The 26,911-nt window shown below is 40.2% G+C and overlaps 1 protein-coding gene across 7 annotated transcripts in view; it reads right to left on the bottom strand.

Annotated features, from left to right (window-relative positions):
- Positions 1-24,140, bottom strand: part of RIC1 (RIC1 homolog, RAB6A GEF complex partner 1) — a 54,099-nt gene extending 29,959 nt beyond the window's left edge. For 4 of the 7 annotated variants that reach the window (XM_062612522.1, XM_062612529.1, XM_062612528.1 and 1 more), the window contains exons 1-3: positions 23,410-24,135; positions 7,916-8,023; positions 5,194-5,270 (exon numbers count right to left, since the gene is read on the bottom strand). In XM_062612522.1, coding sequence (XP_062468506.1) covers positions 5,194-5,270; positions 7,916-8,023; positions 23,410-23,550 — 326 coding nt within the window. In that variant the 5' untranslated portion in view covers positions 23,551-24,135. Of the gene's footprint in view, positions 1-5,193; positions 5,271-7,915; positions 8,024-23,409 lie in introns of all 7 variants that reach the window. The other 3 variants (XM_062612525.1, XM_062612526.1, XM_062612530.1) reach the window with 3 other exon arrangements.
- Positions 24,141-26,911: the final 2,771 nt, after the last annotated feature.

Genomic DNA, 26,911 nt, shown 5'->3' with positions numbered 1-26,911 from the left:
CAATTCAGCATTGTTAACCAGGATATATGTGCCCATACTGATCAGAGGAAAAAAACCCAACAAACCACCAAAAACCACCAAACGTGAAAAAAAGAAGCCACAGAAAAATTAAAGCATTTTCAGGTACTTAGCCTCCAGCACTGAGGTCTCATTCTAAATTTACACAACTTTCTTATCACTTCCCTGAACTCCACATCCCAAATAAAAGCTCCACTTGAGGATATGAAGAAAGCTGAGGCAAAAAAATCACCAATTACCACATTTAGCTTATCAACCATGTAAAGTTCTTCAGGTTTTGTCTTTCTTAAAGGCAAAAATATCCTCAGTATTAAGTTATCACATGATGTCTCTACAAGTGACAAATCTTAAGTTGCTTTCCTTGCCAAAGCTTTTAGACAGAAATAACGCCCAGTTTTGCACAGGGAATCCTCTACTGTGATGGCGTTTCACATCTCTTCACTGTGGAACAACGAAATACGTGTACAAATCCCTTCGGAAATTCCTCAAAAAATATTACCATACCTTGCCACAATTTACAAAGCTACAAACTTACTTGTATGCACTGCCACTTAAGTGTATCACAGATGGAGATTATTATTTTACCATTCTATTATCTTTCTATACATACATTTTCTTCATGTTTTACCTTGTAATGACTTTAGCAATATGGAGGTAAAGTTAGACTGAACTAATAGAAGCAGGACTTTGTACTTGTGCTCACTGCAGGAAAATATCCCAGGATGTGGGCTAATGGCCACTACTGATTCTCTTCCAAGTCTGCTCTGAAGTGGAGGAAAGTCTTAAGAGCTGAAACGAAGCTGCAGACTACTCTGTCTCAATTCAAAAAAAGGCACAGAACAAACAGAAAACAGAATTACTGCCTCTTTTCCTGTTTTTAGTATAAGAAATTAAGCAGGATAGTTTAGGCTTTCATTGAGCACGAACACCTGTTCACTCCAAGAACAGACTAGCAATTCCTGGCCAAGTATCAACAAAGCCATAAACATTTCCTCCAGTGGAACAACAACTCGACATTCCTGAAATACTACAGTTTTAACAAAAACTATTAATTGACTCCAGCAAAAATAAAAAAAAAACACAACAAAAATTTATAAATACTCAGAATTCATGACAGAATGCTGTGCTCATGATATGAGCACTTGTTTTATCACATGAATTTAACATATTTTACATTAAATGTGCATAATGCTGAACAGGTCAGTTCCACTAACCCTTATCATATCTACACAGGTATATTTTAAACTGATTACAACTCTGTAAGTATAAAATAACTCGCTTTGAGGTATTTTGTTCAACCTGTACCAGCAAAAAGCTTTTGCAAGTGCAATCACAGTTTATACAATAACTGTATGCTAGAATAGTTCTGTTAGCAGATCAAATACAGGCAAACTCTTTTAGATCGTCTTGCTCAACAGCCATATATAGTAACAAATCTGTGTAATTTCAACTATAACTGGAAGGACTGCACCTTTCCTCCACAAACAATTCTCATCTGGACAAATCAGAAGTGATTTTTATTTTCAGCAAGTTTTTTTGGTCTTTTTTACTCAAATCAAGGCTGAAACATTATCAAGCAAATTTTAAAGCAGTTACTTAAAAAATATAGGTAACACATAAAGCTGTAACTTTACTGCAGACATCAGTGTCCCAATCTGGAAGACTGCAACAATAACTGAGGTCAAGAAAGTGGCTGTCTCTCATACACCTTATTACCTACTTTTCTGACATGCTTTTTTCACTTACAGTAAAATACAAACTTTTCACTTAAATGACAGCTAGGCTGACAGGAGAATTTGAACACAACCTTTCTCAATGTTTTCACTTGTATGGGATCAAACCAAGCTGCAAGATTCAGGATACTGACTAAACTAGAAAATACTGCACCAGGATTTTCGTGGAGCTGAGAACATTACTGGTGTGTACTCCCAGTTGCACAACCCCCTCATTATGCTGACTTGCACTCTTAAGAATTCTGTTCAGACTGAAGTTGTAGTAAGGATTTTTATTTTTGTAGTCACTACATTGAAATGTTATGTTTCTGTTGCAACTGGACATTATGATTTAAAGAAAGAGTAGTAGAGAACAGGCCTCATTCTGCTTACAAAAAAGTCAGCAGATATGGGCAGTTCAACAACATTAAAAATTAGTCAATAATTTTGAAAAATAGAATAAGACTGGGTGTTTAGGAGCACTGACAGAAATGTGCTCACTAGCTATTAAAACCAAACCAACTCCCTAGCAAAACACAAATCCCACAGTTGATGATATTCTACATCTCTTAACTTTCTGAAATGCTGCGCAGGTGTCCAAGGAGAAGAACGGTAAATAAAAAATAAAAAAATCCTTTATCTCAAAAACAGTTTGGAGACCCACTTTTGAACCTGTTGCCCACCCACTTCATTATTTTTACTAATTTGTTTCGAGCTGCTGTCCCATCACACCACTAACTCAAGAACAGCCTTGTATCTTAACACTGCAAAAATCACCGCCCTCTCAGTCAGTTTGCCTAACACAGGTAAGTAAGCACATAAAAGAGAGCTGGACAAGTTGTAATTATTATCTGCATGAAAGTTAAAATGTTGTGAGGAACTGCTTTATCATGAACTATCACAGGAGAATTGTCACACAAGTATCACTGAGCAGTCACTCCATGTGTTTATATTTCCCAGTGCTTTTACTTGGTGCTACTTCAAAGTCACCATTTCCTAATGCCAGCCTTTTATTATATGACACCTTGCAAAGTAAGCTACTGGAATCCAAAGGAGGGAACAGGGAAGGGCAGGAGACAGGCATGTTTAGTTTCTTCATTGTGTTAGCAACCTTACTTAAAACACAGGTGCATAATTACTCCTGCCAACATAGAGGAAGGAGCCAAGAACACATTGTTATAGTGGAAGAAAACACTAATAAGTCTCCTTTCAAGCATAAGCGAAGTCACATATGGGACCTTTCACTGATTTTTTTTTAACGGCTTCAGAGTTAACATAATTTATTTGGTACTTTTCAGCCCAGCAGAAATGAAATCCAAGATTTCAGTGAAGTAATGTCTTTGGAAAATGAATACACGCCAGAAGAAACTTTTAAGTTTCAAGTCTGGGTATTTGGTTTAGTCTGTCTGTCTGTTTATTTTGGGTTGGTGGGGTTTTTTGTGTGGTTTGGTTTGTTGTTTGGGAATTTTCTGAATACTTGATCTACAAAGCATTAGTGTAACTGTCTAAAGTCAATACACTGTATTTGCACCAAAAGAGTTTATTATAGTAGCTTACGGAATAATTTAATATTTATCACAGCACGCATGTTTCACACACAGATGCTTGGGTCTTTCTTTTCATCATTTCATTTTTCAAACTTGAAGGCTAAATATGGAAAGACTAGGAAACCCAGTAAATTCAGTGAGAGCATTCATCTTCTTAAGTTAAGGACACGCATTAATCTTAGACTGTGAGCAGCCTAACATGAACACTCTAGGAACAAACACCTTGTTTAGTCATCCACAGAATCAGCATTATACCCTTTTAGGCTATACAAATATATCTTAAAATCCTGGCTATTCCACACACACCTAACAAAGACTTTTTCATGGTTGACAACACAAATTAATTACCAGTGTTTTATATAAAAGTTAGACTGGTTAGCCATTAACTGCCTAATAGATATTTTCAAACTTTCCTACAAGTGACATGTCTAAATTAACTTTCCAAAGCTTCTTTTTAATTAGTACTGTATATTTTCACATATTTCCATATATTTTCATTTTAAATAATAAAAAAACCCACAAACTTTCCAAACAGAACAAGAACATATCACAAACTATTGTTTATTCTTTTACATTATGTACAGCTAAAAATACAGTATGCCCCTTCTTTCAAGAGACTGAAGTAACAGCTTGAAAAATATTAGTCAGGTTTCAGAAAAGGCAAATAAATTTGTCTGCATTATTCTTAAATTCTTGGAAAACAGGCAAGTTGTAACAGTAGATTCCATTTAGTTCCAGAGCTTTGAGGGCTACCTCAGAGGCAAAAAGATGTATTATAGGAGTAACACAAAAAAATTTCCACTCAGTGAAGCAAGAATTCACTTTGAAGTCGTTTACCACCCACCGAGCCATTTCTTCCTGTACACACTTGTAAAAGAGTAGAAGTTGAAAATTTAAATACTCATGAAGATCGGATTTAATTTTTTTAAATGTTCATGGTTCAACAGTTCTACCTTAAAAAAAAAAAAAATCAAAATGTTTTCCTCTTACATGAGCTTACATCATAGGTTATCCAAAACTCCTCATACATGTCTACTTGAAAACACTTACCAATCAACTAACTCTTTTTATGAATATGAAAAAGCTTAAATTGACTAGCATTATCATACTGATGAAGGTATATATAAATAGATGAACTGAAAAAAACCAAGACAAATTCAGTTTCTAGCAATTAAGAAATCAAGAGTGTTTCATTATTCCTATGGACAAATTTGGTTCAACCCATGACTACAGATTCTGACTAAACACACGCAGACATGCATAAATACACCCCTCGATGTTTTAATTTGACCTAAATATTTCCCAATTCCACCAAATCCAAAGTCAACTAAGTCAACCACAAATACATCCAAAAGACAGTCACATTTTAACACATAAAATGTATTCTGACATTCACAATAAGATGATAATGACAACATAACACACTGCAGCTAAAATATTGTATATTCTTACCAAAAATTATTTGTATGCTTTCCAAAATATTGAGAATTTATTCCACATCTGTTTCAAAAATCTCTTAAGTTATTACAAAGTTGGGGGGCAGAGAGGAATCTTTTAAAAAATTGCACCCTAATAGTTCCTAAGAAACATGACTTATTCAATTGAGTTACTCAAAAGGTATTATACAAGCTTGTTAGAGATCATTAATTCAACAGACTACCTAAAATTATAAAATTAGACAATTTTAACCCTGCTACTTATGATTTTGAGAGCTTTTAAAATGGACCTAATGAATCTAATCAGTGGACAGCAAACCAATTAGACCAACTTCTCTGAACTAGCTCTAACTCATAGGAATGATGCTTCATGTACTCATGGATTTCAAAACATACATTTCTTTATTATAAAATTTGCTTAGGATTTCTCTAGTCTTTTTTTTCCACACCAGGGATGCAAATAAAGTTTAAAACACTTACTTGGGATACATGGGCTCATAAAGATACTTGTCTCTTGTTGATGGGATTTCGAAAAATAAGATGTATCCATTTGCAGTCTGAAAGAGAAAAACTTCTAAGACATTGCTAGTATATGTGCATGAGTAAAATCTATGAACTTTTACAATTTGTATGTATGTCTCACATATCATACACAAATAAATACTCATACCAAGTTTCAGATACATCAAAACCCTGTATGTTGAAATTTATTCTATGTAAAATCCATCCTAAGTCCACTGAATAGATCACTCGGTAGAATAATGGAAAAACACCACTGTTGCTGTATGCATCCTGCAGAAACCTTCCTCTAATTAATGTAAATACAATAAATCAGACAGATACATCAGATGTTTAGAACCTGGGCACCTAATTCCCACCAGCTAAGAGAATTAATACAGAAACCATGTAATAGAAGGTAGCAAGCCTTCAGAACAACACCTCCAGGTGCTTCAACACATATGGACACTACCGACTGCAAAGAAGCTAGGCACTGCCTTTCAGTGCTGGTCACCCCGGTAGTTTTCAAAAATCATTCTGTCATGCAGTGTTTTTAGATACCACATCACCTCTTCAAAATTTCCTACTATAATTCAATCCCAAGTCATTCTGTCATTCTGGAAGATTGACTTCCAACTATAAGACTATTCAGAGAACAAATATAAATCATTTAGTTATCAGATGTTCCAGTCATGGCTAGAAGCTGATCCAATGCTTGTATGAGCACAAGAGAGGCAGATGACCAGGTTAGTTGTTCAAAGAAGTATGATTTCTTTAAAGCACAAATTTATCCTTCAGGGAAATCATTAAATGAATGTTGGTTAAACAGTTTTCCATCCAATCATTTTACTGTGTGCTGGGCATGTACCCAAAGCACTATTACTGGAGGCAAGAAGTGCTGAAATGAATGGTTTCACATTGCTTTGCAAGGTTGGCTTCCTTTTCTTTGAATAAAGGAAAAAGTAAGACTCTTGTTAGCTTAGTTTATCAGTTCACTGATGCCGTGTTTTCCTATAGCCAAACATTTTGCTTTATGACTCGCCTTATCATTAAAAAAAAATTGTGTTTTGGCTTCAAAGTCTAAGAAAAGCAATTATTCTCGTTCAAAGTGAGTATCTTTCTTGTGCAAGAATAAAATCAAACCCTAACTGTGAGCTTCAGACAGGCTGAAATAAATGGAAGTTTTTCTATGTGCAGCAATATCATGTTCAGGTATTACGGTGTAAAGAAATGCACTCATTTCTAACATCTTTACAGGTTCTTTCCATTACATCATTAAATATTTAACCTGAAAGTTATCTTATCCTGGAAGGAAAGGTAAAACAATACTCTGAAGTATCTTTATACTGGTATTAAGGGACAAAGGGCCCTACTGAACACTATTCAAAGCACAAAGTTGCTATTATTACAGGTTCATTTTTAAATAGAACCTCAAATTCCATAGAGCTGGATGAAATGCAGAAGCATTCAACCAGATGCTTCCCACAAACTGATTGTATTAGTTCACTCAGGTTTCTACATTGCTTCGGAAATGTCTGTTTTGCATGAAACTTACTAAAGTAACCATAACTGTAATCCATTCCCTGATCATTCTCATCTCTGACAGTCAAAAGTGTAGAGTACCATGCAAGGGATTTCACTACATCGTTTCTCATATGCTATGGTGTTTAACAAAGCTCTGTCTCAGGTATGTGAATGCACACTGAAGAGCAGCCTGTATTGGAGGGCTGCCTGTAGCAGGGGAAGAACTAAAATGCCTTGTGTATTTCTGTATATTGAAGCATCTTGACCCAATTCACAAGTTTGTTTAACTATGAGAACTAGCTACTTTGGATGTATGTAGTAATACAGACAAGAAACAAGAAATATTTACCAGTAACACTGGAACAACTACAAATGCAGCACTATGAGAGAAGAAACTACAAAATATCAGGGAAAAAAAACAGATGATTAGTTTAAAAAAAAAAAAAGTTCTAAAACTTCAGCAATAGAGGGTACTAGTAGTAAAATAAGCTAGAATTGCTAGGGGATGATGACAGTGTGAGAACTGCTTAATTTTGCTTAACTGCATACTATTAAAGCTAACTGGGGTATTTTATAAAGCTTTATGTGCTACACCAAAGTTTGCCTTCAGTACAAATTTTATTTCCATGTGAGAGAAGTTTTTATCTTTACCTTTAAGACTCTTTAAGAGTTTGTATCATCTATCACTGCCCTTGTTTCTGTGTTTTCAGTGCCTTGCAATTTTTTTTATCACCAAAAGATACTGCACCTTAATAAAGCCACAGCTTCATTCTCTTATGATCCATCTTTCTGAAATATATGTATATCCTATTTATCAAGCTAAATATGTATACATCATCTAACTCTCAACTATTTCTTTCATTCACAGGTCTTTCAATTCCCTTATTCTTCATACCAGGTTACTGAAGTAGTGAGATGCTGGATCACCCCTCACCAATTCATCTAAATTTTATTTTAATACAAAGAACTGCAGTTCATTCTTCAGGGGAAAAATGAATGAAAACTACTAAAGAAAGCTTCTACCAAAAAACACCCCAACACTTAGTATTATTATATGTTTCCACAAGATAAATATCATCTAAGTGTTTATACAATTGAGTTTGTATAAGCACAAAAATTGGTAACAAAACACTTTATTTGCAATAGTTTAACCAGAGTAAGAAGTAAAACCCCTACTTACTGAAACAGCTATCATGGTGCTGTCAGGTCGCCATTCTGCTTGTTTATAATGTCCAAACTGAGAAGCTGCTTTTGATAGTTCCTTGTAGCTTACAATTAATACACTAGGCTGGAGGGAAAAAAAAAAAAAAAAAAAGGAAAAATTACATCTCGTCTCCAGAACGAATGGGATGTCTGCTATACTGCAACACTGCAAACAACTATGTACCCTTAACAGCAACAAGTTTCCCTTAAGAAGGGAGGTTAAAAAATAAGGGCATGTTTGACAATGCATCATCACACCATAGTGCTTTTAAAGGGAGTTTATGCAGAACTCCTGCTACACGATCATTCCTAATCTCACACTTTCAAACCCAGGATATTCAAATTTGCCCAGAAAGGAGAAACAACAGAATACAGAAGGAGTTTCAAGTTAGATGAAGGGTGACTGAAGCAACTCACACAGGCTCCTATAATGAAAACAACTGCCAAATTAACTACGATAAAATATTCTACAGAGTATTTGGTTCAATCCATTTCCTAAGATGCTACTAAATGGATGGGCCATTGGATTTAAGAGACTTATAATCAGGAAATCTGATTTGTATCTCTTCAAGAACATACTGCCAGAAATTGTACAGAAAATTCACCTCTACAGTTTGATGAAAAGATTTTTGCATATGATGAGATGCACTCAGCATCTTTCCTCCTAGGACTGAAGAAGAGCTTTAAGGTCATGAAGGTCAGAAAAAGCTACCATAGGCACTAAGCATTCATTCCCTTTCATAAAAGCAGTTGAAAACTGTGACACAAAAAAACCTAATGGAAAGTTACCCACCCCTTCCTTGCTCCAGTGCTTAGAATCATTCTTCCTCCTTAAATATATTTAAGAACTGTTTGTTCATTCTTGCTCTTTCAGCTTAGATAGGTATTGCCCCTTCTGCTACCCTCCACCACTGGGAGGTGGGGATGGAGAAATTTGTATATATATATTAGATGACAACTTTATTTCCTCAGCTTTCAGCTAAATTTAACCAACCACACTTTTCCTTCTAAGTAAAGGAAGTTTCTCCTCATCTTCATGACAGGTGCTCTCCCTAACTTTATGAGGGCCAGGTTTTCCTTTAAACTTGTAGCAGCAAACTGAGCACACTCCTCCAGTTCCTGGAAGTGAACCAAAAGGCTGAACAGGAATCACTCTTTTGACTGAAATCGTTAAACCATTTGGTAAAGCTTGTCATCCATCACTAGGACCACTCTGCATCCTGTAAACAGCACTTCTACCTAAATTTCACACCCACATAGAAATGAATTTCAAAAAAAAAAACAAAAGTATTTATATTGTAAGGTATAACAAGCAAACTAATCTTTAAGAACTATTTATAGACTCATAGAATAGGCAGGATCAGAAGGGACCTTCAAAGGCCATCTAGTTCCCCCTGCAATGAATAGGGGTAACTTTAATTAGGTCAGGTTGCCCAGAATCACATCCAGCCTGGCCTTGAATGTCTCCAGGGATAATGTATCCACCACCTCTCTGGGCAACCTTCTCTAGTATTTTACCACCCTCATTGTAAAGAATTTCTTCCTCACATCCAGTCTGAATCTCCCGGCTTTTTCAATTCATGTAGCTTCCTTTGCAGATATTTACAAGTCAAATTATCTAACATTAAGTAAGTAATTATTCTTAACAGAGTCTTACTGATTGTTCTCATGAACTACATAGCCTTTCACTACTTTGCTAGACCTACCTTAACTGCCTTAGGAAGAGGAAAAAGTGCCCTGTGACAGTACAATCTTGGTAATCTACATTGTTAGTTTTAGATTTGGAGAGTGATTGTAAGGCATTTCCATGCTTCAAACATTTTCACAGCAGGCAAAAAAACATTTCAAAAGCTCATTAATGAAAAACAATTTTTTTCCTATATTGTTGCTTTTACAGAACAAGATGACAGTATTTATACTACAAAGTTCTTGTGACATTTGTTCATAAGAAAGCCACTACTCATAGAATCATATCATAGAATCACAGAATCAAACTATTACACTTTAGAACCTGGAGGAACGTTATACATATACAGCAGATACAAAATTAATACAAATTGACTCCTTAAACTAATCTTATTTTGTGACTTACAGATGAGGACTACAAGCACTAAGACTGCAAGCAATCATTTTTACCTTTTTGCGGTTAAAGTAACTTCTTTCTGATTAGAAATCAGACCCACTTCTAAGTCAATAGGTCAAAGGTTACCTAGCTAATGGTTAAACCATAAATGTTTCACTGATAACAATTTATCTCCACATATCCCGCAACTCAAACGCGTTATTGCATATGTGAGGAAAACCTTAACATACAAACTTCATCCCCCTGTTTATAAGCTTCCCACTGAAGTGTGAAATGCTACGAGGGTAACAAAGCTAGAATGCCAACTCAATATCCTGCTCTGCTCATACAACAGAGGGAAATAGTAATTTTACATCTGAAGTCATTTATTACATCTGAAGTCACCAAAGATGTTTAATAGCACAGGAGTATGTTCTATAAACAGGGGTATATTGGCCTAATTTTAATTATTTCCCCAAGCAGAGCAAGGCATCACACACATGTTTTTACAAAAGAAAACACCTTCAGTTCTTAAGGAAGAGACAACAAAAGGCTAAGGAAGAAAGGTGAGTAAGCAAGCCTTCACTCAAATTGCAACTTAAAACTAGCAAAAGCTTACCAAAACAGATAAGAAGCTTATCTGGCATTTTACAGTCTGCTGCAGAGAAAATCTAGCATTTCAATATATTTTGATTTTGCCTCTCAGTAGGAATGTACAGTCAGACAAAACAGATGCAGAACAGCAGAGCTGGATGCTCACAAGATAACAACAATTGGGAGGAAAGAAAGATAACTTTAAAAATAATAGAGTTGTATCATTACCAAAGAGTAAACAAATCCTCCAGTGCTCTAGTGAATGGTACTGAAAAAACCCAAACAGACCTGCCTGATCCCACATTTCAATACACTTTATCTCCTTCCCTTCTTAGACATCATTCAACTACCTTGGCTTCACAAGAGCCCCGTCCACAGGAGCTCTTACGCAGAGTCTTCGTGCTTCAATAGAGGAATAGCGCTATTTATAAAACAGAAAGGTAGCAAGCTAGCTTCATGAACAAAGACACCTAACCAAAACTACTTTAAAACTCACTTTCATTTCTTTATCAATTGCTGTACATTAAGAATTCCTTTGGATGTTCCACTATGACAGATGAGCTACACATCACCATCAGGACAAAATACCTAAGCAAACAACCACAAAACAAAACAGGACACCAAACCCATGGTGGAAAAACTTGGAATTGATACTATTTTACTTAACACTACCTGATCAAATACAACATCTTCCCGATTTCCCTTTTCAAAGCAGCAACTATGAGCAGCATAAGTAGTCTCAGAACATTGAACCATACAAACTAGTTTTTATGAAGAAATCTATCAAGATACACAAACCCTGCAGCAAATTCTCTCAGCAAGCTTAGACATGAAATACTATCACTTCACTTCTCTAAACACATTCTACTACATTTGATGTAAAATGCAAATCAAGTAGACATTTAAATCCTAAAATAAGATGTGAATGTTGCTCTGAACAGGCCATTTTCAAGTGAGGCAAGCAGTACAGACTTGAACAGCAGCCCTCACATGAGCAAGTGTCCTAATTGGGATGTTTAAAGGGCTTTGAAGAAATGATACATTAACCAACTGGAGAGAGGTGTAACAATTGTTTGTTTGATAGAATATAAAATAATGAAAATTTGAGTTTTCCTTAGTTTGGATTCTGTGGTTTGACTGCTGCAGGTTAAGGATAAACATTTAGTTGATTTAACAAGTTAAGTAGGTCACCATATACAACGGAAAACTACTAGACGAAGTTTGAGAAGTAAACACCTAACAGCATGTATGCATCCAGACACTGAAACTTCTTAGCACTCCCTCATTTTCAGTTGCTCTCTTATCATTAATTCACTTGAACCTAGGAGGAAAGACAGCAAGACAGGAACACTGACATCTCTAGTCACCCAAAAAATTACTGAAAATACGAAGTAATACTTTTGCTCAGGTGTATTATTTAGTTAAGACACCAGCACACCCATGACTTTCATGCAAAACAAAACAGTTATTATATCTGCATTGAATATGAACAGCAAAAACATATCCTTGTCTGAATTCCAATAATGTTACATCAAGCAACTGATACAGTCACGTTCAAATTCTTACATAGTGCAAAAAGTTGATTTTTTTTTTAAAGACTTATAAAGTTGCACTGAATCTCACTATGCTCAAATAATATGCAAGAACACTGAGTTCTGAATGTTTTGCCTAGCTTATCCATAGCCAACATATTCAACTCCAAACTCTGGTTTCTGTTTTGCTCTTTTTATTGTAACTATAAATCTAACTTGAATTTTAAACCCAATTAAATTTCACAATCCTTAATACTTTCTTCTCTCTTTTAAAGGATTCTCATCTTTAACGTCACCAATTCACTATTAATAATTTACTTTCTAATGAATTTTTTACATTTAACTATGGCTTTCAGAGATTGGATATCTGGAAAACTGTCTTTCACAAGTATTATGTCCATGAAGAAGATTCTTGTATTTGCTGAGAGCAAGCAACAATATTAGCAGCTGACAGCATGGTATTATGTATGGGTTTGTTTTTTTTAATTTAAACAATACACAAAGCTGTATGGCTGTAGGAAAGTGTTAAAATCCAAATATTCTTATCCCCTAACAATTCAGTATTCTAGACATTAAAAATTGATCTCATTTAGAATCAAGAGTCAATTTCTTTCAAAAACACAAATGTTCTGTTTAGTTTCATGACAAATGCTTCAATGCTTCATTAGGCTGTAGGCACAAGACAAGACTCAAAAACACGCTGTTCTGATGAGCTTATGACCTAAGTGACAAAGGCTGAGAGAAAACAGAACAAAAGTCTGATGCACTTTATTTCATCATTAGATAGTCTGTCTTCCACTTAAAAAGCTGAAGCTTTATAGGTTTATAAACTAAAAAACAGAAAGGTTAGATGGAGAAAAGAAAAAACATGCATGCATAAGGAAGGGGAAAGCATATTTGTAAAGACCAGAAGAGGGGAGAAAAAAAAAAATAATAAAAATAAAAGAGTACCACAAAACCCCGTTTTGCCAGTAGCAGAGATACCAGATAGCACTGAAAGAATTTTTAACAGCAAGGTTAACTACAACAATGTAACATCTTTAATTCAGTTTTAAGGGCATATGGAAAGTTTAGAATCAGCAGAGAATCCATCCAACAGACGCAGCACATTTCCCAGTACAGTGGTCCACATAAACTACTGTGAAAAGAGTTCAAAAAAACCAAAGTGTGTAAGAATTGTCAATTAAACCTCTCGCATGTGAAAGTTTTCAGTTAATCTGCTGCTCAGAAACACCGCCAATAAGAAAGTCCATATTCTACAGATTATTGCTACTCATCAACCTCATGAATTGCTAAATGCTTAAATTTGGATTAAGTGGAATTGCATGTGATGAAGAACCTCTAACCTCATCTCTGGTCTCATACTGGCAAACAACTCTTATGTGCAACTAATCGGACAATCAAAACTCATTCTGAAGATGCCTTTCTCTTCATGCAAGTAATTCTGACAAGTCGTTCAGGGGTCATCTATTTTGTATTTACAGGAAACACCAAAAACCTGGCTCAGGCCTACTGAACACTGAATATTCCCATAAGAATTCTACATTCAAATGATAAATCCATCAGTCTAAGAGGTATTTCTCACTTCCCTAATTATGTAAGCACAAATTCATCTTTGCAACAGAAGCAACAGCACAACATTACTATTATTGATATATAAAAAGAAATGGCCTTCTCAGACAAATGTCTGATGGATATCAGTAAGAGGCTGTACCTCAGGGGTTAAATTACTAAGGAAAAAACACAGCAGAAGAGTCAAGACATCTCAGTTTGCACTGATGCTATCTGTGTTATATCATTCACAATACAAAACCATTTACGCCATTATCAAGTCTTCTGTTGCCCATTTTCCAATCAAATTCTATATAAAAATGCTATAGAGATTGTATCTAACCCTATCTAGAAAGAGGGCTATATAAAATAATTCAATAATTATTCTGCTTACAGTTCTGAGATGAAAGCATTATCCTGAATACATGGTGAAAACATTTCATTTTTTTAATGGCCTGCTTAAATACTGCTCTTTTTTGGTATATTTATTCATATATCCTATAACCATGAGCACTAGTGCCACAAGTAACTCCAGTTATATCATACCAAAATTCCAGGTTACAGAGATCACTTTCCTTATCAGAAGAACAGTCCCCTGTTTTTTTTTATTTAACTATCATGTATGCTTAAAGCATGAACCAAATCCAACAGCTAAAGACTGAAATGCATGCAAGAGTTATCACAGTATCACACACAGTATCACAGTATGCTAGAGATTGGAAGGGACCTCAAAAGATCATCTAGTCCAATTCCCCTGCCGGAGCAGGAACACCTAGATAATGTTACACAGGAATGTGTCCAGGCAGGATTTGAATGTCTCCAGGGAAGGAGACTCCACAACCTCCCTGGGCAGCCTGTTCCAGTGTTCCGTCACCCTCACTGAGAAGAAGTTTCTTCTCAAGTTTAAGTGGAACCTCTTGTGTTCCAGTTTGTACCCATTACCCCTTGTCCTATCATTGTTTGCCACTGAGTAGAGCCTGGCTCCATCCTCGTGACACTCCCCCTTTATATATTTATAGACACTAATAAGGTCACCCCTCAGTCTCCTCTTCTCTAAACTACAGAGACCCAGCTCCCTCAGTCTTTCCTCATAAGGGAGATGCTCCACTCCCTTAATCATCTTTGTTGCCCTGCACTGGACTCTCTCCAGCAGGTCCCTGTCCTTCTTGAACTGAGGGGCCCAGAACTGGACACAGTATTCCAGATGCGGTCTCACCAGGGCAGAGTAGAGGGGAAGGAGGACCTCTCTCGACCTACTAACCACCGCCCTTCTAATACACCCCAGGATGCCATTGGCCTTCTTGGTCACAAGGGCACAGTGTTGGCTCATGGTCATCCTGTCGTCCACTAGGACCCCCAGGTCCCTCTCCCCTACACTGCTCTCTAACAGGTCGTTTCCCAACCTATACTGGAACCTGGGGTTGTTCCTGCCCAGATGCAGGACTCTACACTTTCCCTTGTTATATTTCATCAAGTTATTCCCTGCCCAACTCTCCAGCCTGTCCAGGTCTCGCTGGATGGCAGCACAGCCTTCTGGCGTGTCAGCCACTCCTCCCAGCTTAGTGTCATCAGCAAACTTGCTGATAGTACACTCAATTCCCTCATCTAAATCGTTGATGAATATATTAAATAATACCGGTCCCAGTACTGACCCTTGAGGCACTCCACTAGTTACAGGCCTCCAACTAGACTCAGCCCCATAGACTACAACCCTCTGGCTTCTCTCCTTCAGCCAGTTCGCAGTCCACCTCACTACCTGATCATCCAGACCACACTTCCTCAATTTAGCTGTGAGGATGCTGTGGGAGACTGTGTCAAATGCTTTGCTGAAGTCAAGGCAGACCACATCCACCGCTCTGCCATCATCCATCCACCGTGTTATTTCCTCATAAAAGGCTAAGAGGTTGGTCAAACATGATTTCCCCCTGGTGAAGCCATGTTGACTGCCCCTCATAACCCTCTTATCCTTGATATGCCTTAAGATGGCACCAAGGATAAGGTGCTCCATCACTTTCCCAGGGATGGAGGTGAGGCTGACCGGCCTATAGTTACCTGGGTCCTCCTTCTTGCCCTTTTTGAAGACTGGAGTGACATTTGCTTTCCTCCAGTCCTCAGGCACCTCTCCCGTTTCCCAAGACTTGGTAAAGATGATGGAGAGTGGTCTAGCAATGACTTCCGCCAGTTCCCTCAGCACCCGCGGGTGCATCCCATCTGGACCCATGGATTTATGGATGTCCAGGTTGCTCAACTGATCTCTAACCCATTCCTCATCGACTAAGGCAAACCGCTCCATCGACCTGACTTCATCTAAGGTCTCAGGGGTACAGGGCTCTTCAGGACTGCCTGCAGCAGAGTAGACAACAGACAAAGAAGGCATTCAGTAACTCTGCCATCTCTGTATCTTCTCTCACCAGGGCACCCATCCCGTTCATCAGTGGGCCTACATTGCCTCTGGTGTTAGTTTTGTCTGCCATGTATTTTAAAAGGCTCTTTTTGCTGTCCTTGACAGCTTTGCTTCTATAGACTTATTCAGCATATAGAATGAACACAGAATATTTGACAATGTAATTTTCTGAAATGCATGCTTTTCCATAAGCTTATAGTTCATTTAGGTGATCTGATTCAGCATCAGATCATCATAAAAACAAAAAAAAAACAAAATACTACACAGGAAAGTTTAAAACCATGGATAAGTTTAGTGTAAATCATAACCTGATAAGCACTTAGGTAATTAAGAAATGCTCCTCAAAATGAATAGTTGAAGCGATCTTGGCTTCAAAGAACTTACAAAACAGGGTTTGACTGCAGAGTTGTAGCACATAGTCCAACAACCTCCAGGGGTTTTCATTAAATATTCAAGGCCTGTGATTATTCCTGTCATTGCCACAAGTTTTTTTAGGTTTGTCCTGGGTTCAGCAGTAGCAGTCATGTTTCTCCTTCTTGGTAGCTGGTGCAGTGCAGTGTTTTGACTTTTGGCCTGGGAACAGAGCTGATAGCGATGTTTTGGTTTGGCCAAGGACTTTGTGAGCCTCATGCTCTGCCAGGGAGGAGGCGAAGCCGGAAGGAAGCAGAGACAGGACACCTGACCCAAGCTAGCCAAAGAGGTATTCCATACCACAGCACGTCATGCCCAGGATGTAACTGGGAGTTAGCCGGAAGGGCTGGGAGACTGGGGTTGGAGGAGGTATAGGTCGGGGCTTGGTCAGGCTGGGGGGGGGGGCGAGTTATCGGTTGGCTGGTGGTAAGGTGATGTATTCTCTTCCCTTGTTATTTCCTGTATCATTATTATCATTGGTGGTAGCAGTAGTGGTTTGTGTTATACCTTAGTTACTAAACTGTTCTTATCTCCACCCGTGCGAGTTGCATTCTTTTCGATTCTCCTCTCTGTCCCTCTGGGAGTAGGGGGAGGGAAAGAAGGGGGGGGGGGGGGGGGGGGAGTGAGTGAACGAGTTAACTGACTGGGTTTAAACCACGACAGTTCTTTTTGGCTCCCAACATGGGGCACGAGGGGTTGAGATAACGACAGATCTGACCGGATTAATAGTCACTCGTCACAATGCTGATTTATTGGCTCTCAAGGTTGTTCCTCTTGATCCCCCAGTTTCAGTATATCAGTATATCGTATCTTACTTCCATCCGGTATTTGCTGTATTATTTTCAAGTGTGGGGCTTGGGCTAAGGTTTTTGTCCCATTGTACTTTATGGTAATGACTTGTAATACAATAGAATCATTGATCATGAAACTGATCTGGCTTATGTTCCCAGTGTGGTCACCACCTTTATACTTTGGGAGGTATATGATGGAAGTGCTTAGCAATTACACATCTTTTTTCTCCTTCTCAGGTGCTCAACCTGTGAAGGAGACATCCTTTTACCCACCCAGTCGTCCCCCCAGACCATTTACATTTGAGAGTTTTGAATTTTTTGAATGGCCTTTTAATGCTGTTGAGACCTGTTTGCTGATTGCGATGGGGATCACCATGCTAGCACGCATACAGAGTGTGTTTTGCCCACGACTGATTTCAAGAGCTAAGCAGAGTCAGGTTTGGGTCTTGTCTGGGGTCAAACGACGATGTAGGAGGACCAAGAGATTTTCCCTGAGGCTGGACAGCCATGAGTGGCAGGGTGTGTGGGACAGTATGGGCAAGTATCTAGGTCAGTGGGCCCCTCCAGTACTTTGGAATTTCACTACTGAAAAACTGCAAAATCCAGAAGAATTAGTAAAACACTTAAACGAGGTGTGTGGTCATTCTGGCCATACCAGAGATGGACAAATCATGGCAACGTGCTGGGGCTTGGCCTATGCTTACAGGGCCTTGTTCAACACTATCCAGCACCTTCAAAAGGAAAAGAATGTCGGTGGATCCGAGGGCAAAGCAACAGTCGCTACTCAAACTTTGGCTGCAGTGAACAGCGCAGCTACCCCAGCTGCAAGTACAGCAGCTGCTCAAACTTCGACTGCAACAGACAGCGCGGTTACCCCAGCTCCAAGCACAGCAGCTGCACCACCCCCAGCAACAAGTACAGTTGCTACTCAAACCTCAGCGATAATCACTGCAGCCAAACCAGAGGACCAATTCATACCAATATCGGTTGCCCCTGTACGCAAGAGAACAGGCAAGAAGGGTGAAGCGAGATGAAGAAACAATGAATTCACCACCTGGTCCAGAATCTGATCAGGAGTCATCATCACATGACGAAGAAGAAGAAGAAGAGGTAACTTCTCGACCTCGGACCTCAACCAAGCTACGGAATATGCGAAAAGATTTTACCCGTCAACCAGAGGAGCACATCATCACCTGGTTACTCCGACGCTGGGACAATGGGGCTGATGGTCACGAACTAGAAGGTACAGAAGCCAACCAGCTGGAATCACTTGCTAGAGAAGGGGGAACTGACAAAGCAATTGCAAGAGAGAAAAAGTCCCTCAGCCTTTGGAGGCGGCTCTTGGCAGCTGTGAAAGAAAGGTTTCCATACAAGGATGATGTTATGAGTCGTTCGGCCAAGTGGACTACTATAGACAAAGGCATCCAGTCTCTGAGGGAATCAGCCATCGTAGAGATGATCTATCACATCAAGCCGAATAACGGGGATACACCCATAGATCCAGATTAAGTTGAATGTACACGACCCCTGCGGCGAAAACTTACACGGAATGCACCGTCATCATATGCCCATTCATTGGCAACGCAGAGGTAAACCCATCTGGGTTGCTGCATTGTGGAAAGCTATTGCTGCCTGGGTGCAGAACCTGGTGGTGAAGGTACGTCATGTAGATGCCCATGTACCCAAGAGTCGGGCCACTGAGGAACACCAGAACAACCAACACATGGATAAAGCGGCTAAGATTGAAGTGGCTCAGATGGACTTAGATTGGCAACATAACGGTGAATTATTTTTGGCCTGGTGGGCCCATGGCACTTTAGGCCATCAGGGCAGAAATGCAACATAGAGATGGACTCATGATCGAGGGGTGGACTTAGCAATGGACACTACTGCCCAGGTTATTCATGGGTGTGAGCACTGCACACAGTCTCTCCTGCTCTGGAAGACTGTTACAAGAGACGGAGCCTGACATCATGGACCAGATGGACGCAGCAGCTTTATAGCTACTGGTCCATGCACTTAGATAAGAGTGATGGTATACTGAAAATGTGGGATCTGAGCGTGACGTGGATGGTATGGAATAAGGGGTGGATAATGTCCTGGGTTCAGCAGTAGCAGTCATGTTTCTCCTTCTTGGTAGCTGGTGCAGTGCAGTGTTTTGACTTTTGGCCTGGGAACAGAGCTGATAGCGATGTTTTGGTTTGGCCAAGGACTTTGTGAGCCTCATGCTCTGCCAGGGAGGAGGCGAAGCTGGAAGGAAGCAGAGACAGGACACCTGACCCAAGCTAGCCAAAGAGGTATTCCATACCACAGCACGTCATGCCCAGGATGTAACTGGGAGTTAGCCGGAAGGGCTGGGAGACTGTGGGGTTGGAGGAGGTATAGGTCGGGGCTTGGTCAGGCTGGGGGGGGGGTGTGAGTTATCGGTTGGCTGGTGGTGAGGTGATGCATTCTCTTCCCTTGTTATTTCCTTTATCATTATTATTATTGGTAGTAGCAGTAGTGGTTTGTGTTATACCTTAGTTACTAAACTGTTCTTATCTCAACCCATGGGAGTTGCATTCTTTTCGATTCTCCTCTCTGTCCCTCTGGGAGTAGGGGGAGGGAAAGAAAGGGGGGAGTGAGTGAACGAGTTACCTGACTGGGTTTAAACCACGACAAGGTTCGAGAAAGGAAATTATGAACTATATTTACACATACAATTACATCATCAGACCATTCTTGTTGCACACAATTCACTCTTCATCACTTACACAGGAAACTCCACTCATCTATCATACCTCCTTCCTTGGTTGCCTACATCTTCCTTTAATATCTAGAGACCTGTGGGTGAATATCTAGAAATCCCTGTACTGCCTCATGCTCTTATTTCATGAGATAACCAAACCAATTTAAAATTAAACACCAGTACTCTTAAAGGAGTAACAATTTCAACAAGCCAACTACAAAGCTCCTTTGATCCCTTCATGCGCAGAAAAAGCAGGCTTCTATTTGTTCAGCAAGCTGAACAACCCTGTGAAAACCACCACTTGTCCATCATGAGAACTGCTAAAACACAGGTGAAAGCAGGAAAGCTCACAGCTGCCTTGTGAAACTTCACCTTTAGTTCTCAAGTTAATCTATTAAACATCAATTATCTCATTCTAGCATTTCAGAAAGTTTCTTACAGGAACTGAAGTTTCTCATTTCAAACATCCAAGTACATAACATCACCATAATTAACAACATTGACTAACTTTCCAATGCTGTCAATGAGAACAGTTTCATTGGCTCTTAGCGTCAAAGACTCTTCTCAGATACCTGTGCCAAAATGTCTTCTGATTTAAGAGAAATACTTGGAACAGTAGTCTGCAAAGTGGGATGCATTGAAGACAATCTACTGGAGTGCAAGAAAATACTTTTTATACCATAAATAAATAAAGTAAAAATTAAAAAAGTGTTTGGTTTAGCCTTAACTTTTTTTTTAAATTAATTTTCAAATATTGGAAATAGCTTCCTAAAGAGGTGGTTGATGCCTGAGCCTGTCAGCATTTAAGGGACATTTGGACAATGCCTTTAATAATATGCTTTAATTTTCAGTCAGACCTAACTTGGTCAGGCAGCTGGGCTAGATGATCACAGTAGGTCCCTTTCAACTTAAACTATTCTATCCTACTCTATTTTTTCATTTTTATGTTGTGTATGCTTGATAATGTGCATATTAGTACAGTAGCATATGCATATATTTTATAAGTAAATGTACACATTCACCAATGGTACATGATCAGAAATATTCACCACTGTCTAACCGCAATCCAAAATAACATGTAAAATATTCAAGTACTTTTTTGCTCAAAACCATTGACAGAATTCTAGCTGTTCTTACCTACAGCATTTACCCCAGTTTCTAATCTTAATACCTATATTGTTTCCAAACCAGAAAACAATCTGCACTCTAGATAAACTTTGTTTAGGTCCATTAGTTCTTAGCACACAGTAAGTGAAGAGGAGCTTTAAACATCACCTGAAAAATACACACAAACTCACACACCTGGAAGTATTTCAAAGAGCTCCCTGTTTTAGAAAAATTCAAAACAGAACTTCAGCAGAGTCATGATCTCATTCTTACATGAAACTTCTTATACTGAGATAATAATAAGTCTAAAGAAGAACATTAGCCAGAAGGGTATTCTACTTAATGAAATTTAATTTGTTCAACCTGACCATATCTCAGCCTTATTCCAAGGATACTTCTGACAAACAAAAACATAGAATGCAATAATTTTAGTATGTTTTACAAAAGTTTCACATTCAAACTAAGCAAATATCAAAACCAAAAGGCAACAAACAAAAATTCCCCACCCAAAACCCCAGCTATAGGTATAAAAATAATGCAAGATACTGTCTTAAAAATGCTGTTAACAGAAACCTTTGCCTTAGAGGAATTTTCTATAGCTGGATGTCCACAGAGGTGGTGAGAATGTAACCTAATTTTTACTCTAAGATCAGGCAGTGAACAAGCCTGACAAAGTCAGCACGTTCCTCAAAAGCACTCCTTACATACTGAATTAAAATCATAGAATCATAGAATAGTTAGGGTTGAAAAGGACCTTAAGATCATCTTAAGTTCCAACCCCCCTGCCATGGGCAGGGACAGCTCACCCTAAACCATGTCATTCAGGGCTCTGTCCAAACTGGCCTTGAACACTGCCAGGGATGGAGCATTCACAACTTCCCTGGGCTACCCATTCCAGTGCCTCACCACCCTTACAGTAAAGAAATGTACTTTTTAAAAAAAAATGACCTGTAAGTTTGCTCAACCTTTCTGCATCACGTGCATTCTTTCCATGCTCTGTCTGTAGCCAGTTATACAACATTTAACACTTGAAAACAAGTCCAAGCATGTAAGTTAATGAACATCATCTTGAGGAACAGACCAGAAAGTAAATGACATTGTAGACAATAGGGCACATCTTTAGAAGTATTCTACAAGTCTGTTGTTTTTTTTATGTATTTTCCTGGAAAAGGTGAGCAGCTGTGCTCTGTTGATGGACTACACCCATGAGTTCAACAACTGGCAAAAGCCAGAAGAATACGCACTTTATCTACACTATGTGCCACAAACCTATGAAAACATAAGCCATGTGATGATGTTCCCGCAGCATAGTTGCTGGGCTGGTATGCCCTAGTTGGATACTTGCACAGGTTAAAAAACACAGCATCAGCACCCCACCCAAGAACTAGTGAACAGCCATGCAGAGCTCAAGATATTGTAAAGTGATGAAATCTCAGCATAACTTAGAACAAAAATTTAAGGCTATTACTGTCATTTGACACCTTCCAGTATCAGCTTTCTAAAACTGGACTGACAGTTTTCTCCTGTAATCGGAGATGAACTCTATAAATTCTCTGGAGTTGGAGACATTTATGGACAGATTTAGGGTCTAATCTAGCTGCTGTTTAAAAGGATCCAGCATCAAAATTTAAATTCAGAATCACAGCTGTTTCATTCACTGCACCAAATCAAACTGAGAAACAGCATTTCTGTTATCACATTAATTCAAAGTGAATTACAAGTAAGATATTTAATGTCAATTATTTAGTTAGTCTCAAAGTGGATTTTGCTAGCACAGCAACTTCCATGCAAAAGCTGTAACACTCTGTTTAGGACCACAACACTTTGCAGCTTTTCATGAAAAGTTTGTGAACTTCTGTGCTATACCATTACACAGAATGTTACAGTCTGTTCTGTCTTCCATAAAAAGTTTTATCTTCATGTTCTTTTACATAAAGCATACAACATACGAAGGCAGAAAGACAACATGAAACTTATTTGCAAAATAAACATTGCTACAAACACTCTTTATATTAAGCTTAAGCACTATTTAAAATCAAAATAATAAAAAAAATGGGTAGAATTCTCATTTTCAGGAATGATCAGTGTTAAGTCCAAGGTTGACTGATCTTTTTTCTTTACACTACATTGCTATGAGTAAACACTGTGGCTTAACCACTGTGATTCACAAATAATGAAGCATTCTCTAAGCTTCAGTCCCAAATTTTACAACCCTTTCTCACTTTACAGATAAGGGGGCTTTTCAGCTGGGAGAGCTGGGTCTGAAGATTAACAGGAGGATGAATACTTACTCTGCAGTACCAGACGCTTAGCTGAGATGGGGATAACACTGCGAAGAAAGCTCTCTGGGGATCCGTCTGGATGTGAAGAGGTTGCTCCAGGGACTCCAGAGGACACAGCAGCCTCTTGGGCCAGCCGCTGAGAAAATACATGGCTGCAGATCTCCCTTTTCCCGAGAAGCGGGTTCTCAGCTTTCTTTAGTCTAGGCGAGGGACACAGGGGACATCAGCCGAATGAAAGAAGTGCTCGCTAGCCGCTCGACGGCCTTCGCAGGAAGAGCTCTGACCAGGGGACCTGGGCCGACCATGCATAATCACCGGCTAAGCGACAGGACCCCTTGGCACACCACCACCGCCCCGGAGGGAGGCGACTAAGGCCTCCCCGCCTCTTGGGGCTATGGGCCGTCGCCCCTAGCAGCCGCCGGTGCGCCCTGCAGGCGTGGGGGCGGGTAGCGCCGCAGCCGCCGAGGGCAGACACGGAGGCAAGTCCGGAGTGGGGCGAGAGCCAAGCGTCCCACGGCCTGAGGGAGGCAGAGGGGGAAGCGGCCGGTCAGTGCTCCGAGCGGGCCCTCGGGAGCTGCAGCGGCTGCAGCGCAGGCTCCTCCCTCCTCCGAGTGCCTCGCCCACCCGTTCTTCGCGACGCTATCGCCGCCGAGGCCCCCGTCGCCATCTCCCTCCTCCTCCTCCCCCGCTACGGTGCCTGAGCTTCCCGACCCCGAGCGCGACGGCGGCCCCGCGGCGAACGACGGGGCTGGGCGGGGCCGGGCCGGGGCGGGGCCGCGCTCACAGGAGCCCATTGGCCCCGGCGGCAGGGCCGCTCGGAAGTGACGTCAGCAGCGCCAGAAATTCCCACCCCCGAGTGACTGTGTCAAGGTTCCGGGCGAAAAGACGCGCTGGCCCGCCGGAGGCGGGAGCGAGCGGCGGCAGCTCTTGCGCATGCGCAAAAGTGGAGACTCGAGGCTAGGGCTGTTCTCCGCATGCGCACAGGTATCCTTGCCGCCCTCGCTGGCGGTGTGGTGGCGATGTGCGCATGCGCGGGGGCCATGAGGCGGGGAGCCAGCCGTTCTTCTCGGCCGGCAGTGGGTGGGGATTGTGGCGATCCCAGCGGGAATAGGCTGTGAGGGGTCCGCATACTGTGTGCGGGCCGGCCCGTACGGCGGTGAAAGCCTGTTCCGAATAGACTGTGGCGCTTGGGTGAGGCTTGGCATCTAGCTCCCGCCGCCTGTTGGTGAGCTGCTCACGCCTCGCAGCGCTGCGAGACCACGGCCTGCTCCGCGGCTTGGTGATTAGGGGCCTGTCCACAAAATAAGTCCCTTTCGCATTCAGCCTGCTACCTCGGAGATGTAGAGGTGCCTTAGTGAGAGAAGGGTGCCGGGGAGGGCTGCTGAAGGTGGTGAAGGAGTGTATAAATGAGAGTCCAGTGAGTCGCCAACATGGGACGTTGTCGCTGTGGCTGTGTTGTGGGAATGAGGTGAGCGCAGGCGCAGGGAACAGTTGCACCTGCAGGCGGTTGCCCAGATGCTGTTATTTGCATATTAGGGAGCAGGAGCCTGAGCTGTGAAGGATGAAAAGAAGCTAAAGCTATCGCTTTGGAGGTGGTGAATGAGCTTTTTAGTCTCCTCTGGTAATTGAAAAATAGAAGGAAATGAAAGAGAACCAAAGGTAGATGCCTACACCATTGTGAGAGCGGTGCCTGTGTTGGAAAGGGCAGCTACTCGAAATAATCAGGAAAGCTTACTGAACCAGTCAGGCAGCACTGATTATTATTAGAGGAGTTTCTCTGGACCAAGCTGTCTTGCTGCATGCAGATGACCCAGTTCCCTTCAAATAACATGTTCTGCCCCCACTCCAAAGGCCTGCTGTCTCGCAGTATCTTTAGTAATAAATTGTTGTTACTGTATAAATACCACTTTCCCTCTGAAATATCTCCCATTTGAATGTAAACACTTAAGTGAGTTGTAAGAATGTGTATATTAGGCTCCATAAAAAACCATAATATGCCTTGGAAAAAAAATGTATAAAGGAGCAAGATACCAAGGTATTTTGTACCTAGACTTTTAAGTGAGCAACTTGGAAATGCCTTACCATCAAATTTCCTGCTTTCAGGTAGATGCCACTCAGTGCTTCTGCTACAAATACCCTCTTTACTATAGGTGCTTCTCTGAACCCTTTTGGCTTGCTTTTTTTTTTTTTTCTAGCTAGGCTTCTAAATTAGGAAATGGAAATAATGCTGAATGTGGTGCCATCTCATTAACTCCTTTTCCTGGTAGTACAAAATTAATGGCACAAAATACCGTTTGAAGAATAGGTATTACTTTTCGAATCATCCTTTCAGGTTAATTACATTTTGCCAAGTTCATCTTACTTGATGAAATTTTTCAGGAAAAAAAAACAGTAAGGGACCTGGGTGTCAATGCTACAGCATCTTAACACATGTGTAAGCATAAGAGACAAAAATGCTTCCAGCTCCTGCTGTTCCTGTGGAACAACGCCAGGTTATGTGCTGAGAGCAGCATTAATGAAGGAAACAGCTGCTCTGTTCATAGCAACTACATTGTAGGACTTTGTAAGTCTGCGTTGTGCAAAGTAAAGAGACTGACGTCTTTGCAATGTTTGTGTTGCTGCTGTTGTTGCTTTCTTAGTGAAGAGGAATGAGGCACATATTTAAAATTAGAAATCATGATGGTGCAGTGTTCTGTTAAAAGTGTGACTATCAAAATCCTCACATCAGTGATCTGAATATGATCTGAACTGTCATTTTTGATACCTTTTTGAGGGCTGAATTAAGAACATACTTAGGTGCCTAGAATGGTAATTTGGTAGTAATTGACCTTTTTAATCATGGGCTGTTTGTACTTGAGAAAATAACATAAGCATGTTTCTCAGTGTTTTCTCAAGTGTAGCTCGTAGTAGTACCCTAGGACTCAAAATTTGTGTAGAAATGAAATGTGTGCAGGGGACCAAGCTCACAGAGTTTCTTAACAGATCTGGCAATAGCTACCAAGGCTCAGTGACAGGACATAGCAGCGAGGCTATGATAACAAAGCTCAACAGAATTGTTAAAGCCCTTTGTGCACAGAGGTCCAGTTGTCAGTTGTCATCAAGTTCACCTAGCTGAAGATAAGGCTTGCTTGCAGCTGCCCGCTTGGTGACAGTCGTGTTGTTTTGAAAACTGCACTCTTAAGATAGCTGTGTCCTGGAAAGAAAGCTCATGCAAAGCCATGGAAACAGAACATCCAGGGACTATTGGAATATTGTAAACCTTGATAACTTAAGTCTTGATATTAGCAGGCTAGTGAAAGGAAGGAAGGAACGCTGCTGGTGGTGAAAGAAGATCCAGGATGAAAAGGTTGCAAGAGGGCAGATATTCTTCACAGTTGCCACTGTTAAGAGTCCTGGCATTGATTTGCAACTACTGTCATGAACTGTCATTTAGATTGTACAGCTAGCTCCCAATTGATGTTATACGGCAGCTGTTGCATGAACAAGTATGGAGGGTCAACCCTTTTATGTG

Source organism: Pezoporus occidentalis, unplaced genomic scaffold, assembly GCF_034315485.1.
Source record: "Pezoporus occidentalis ecotype Australia unplaced genomic scaffold, CSIRO_AGI_Poc_V1 ctg16, whole genome shotgun sequence".
NCBI lineage: Eukaryota > Metazoa > Chordata > Aves > Psittaciformes > Psittacidae > Pezoporus > Pezoporus occidentalis.
The sequence above is the reverse complement of the archived record's forward strand: the minus strand, read 5'-3'. Positions and strand labels throughout refer to the sequence as shown.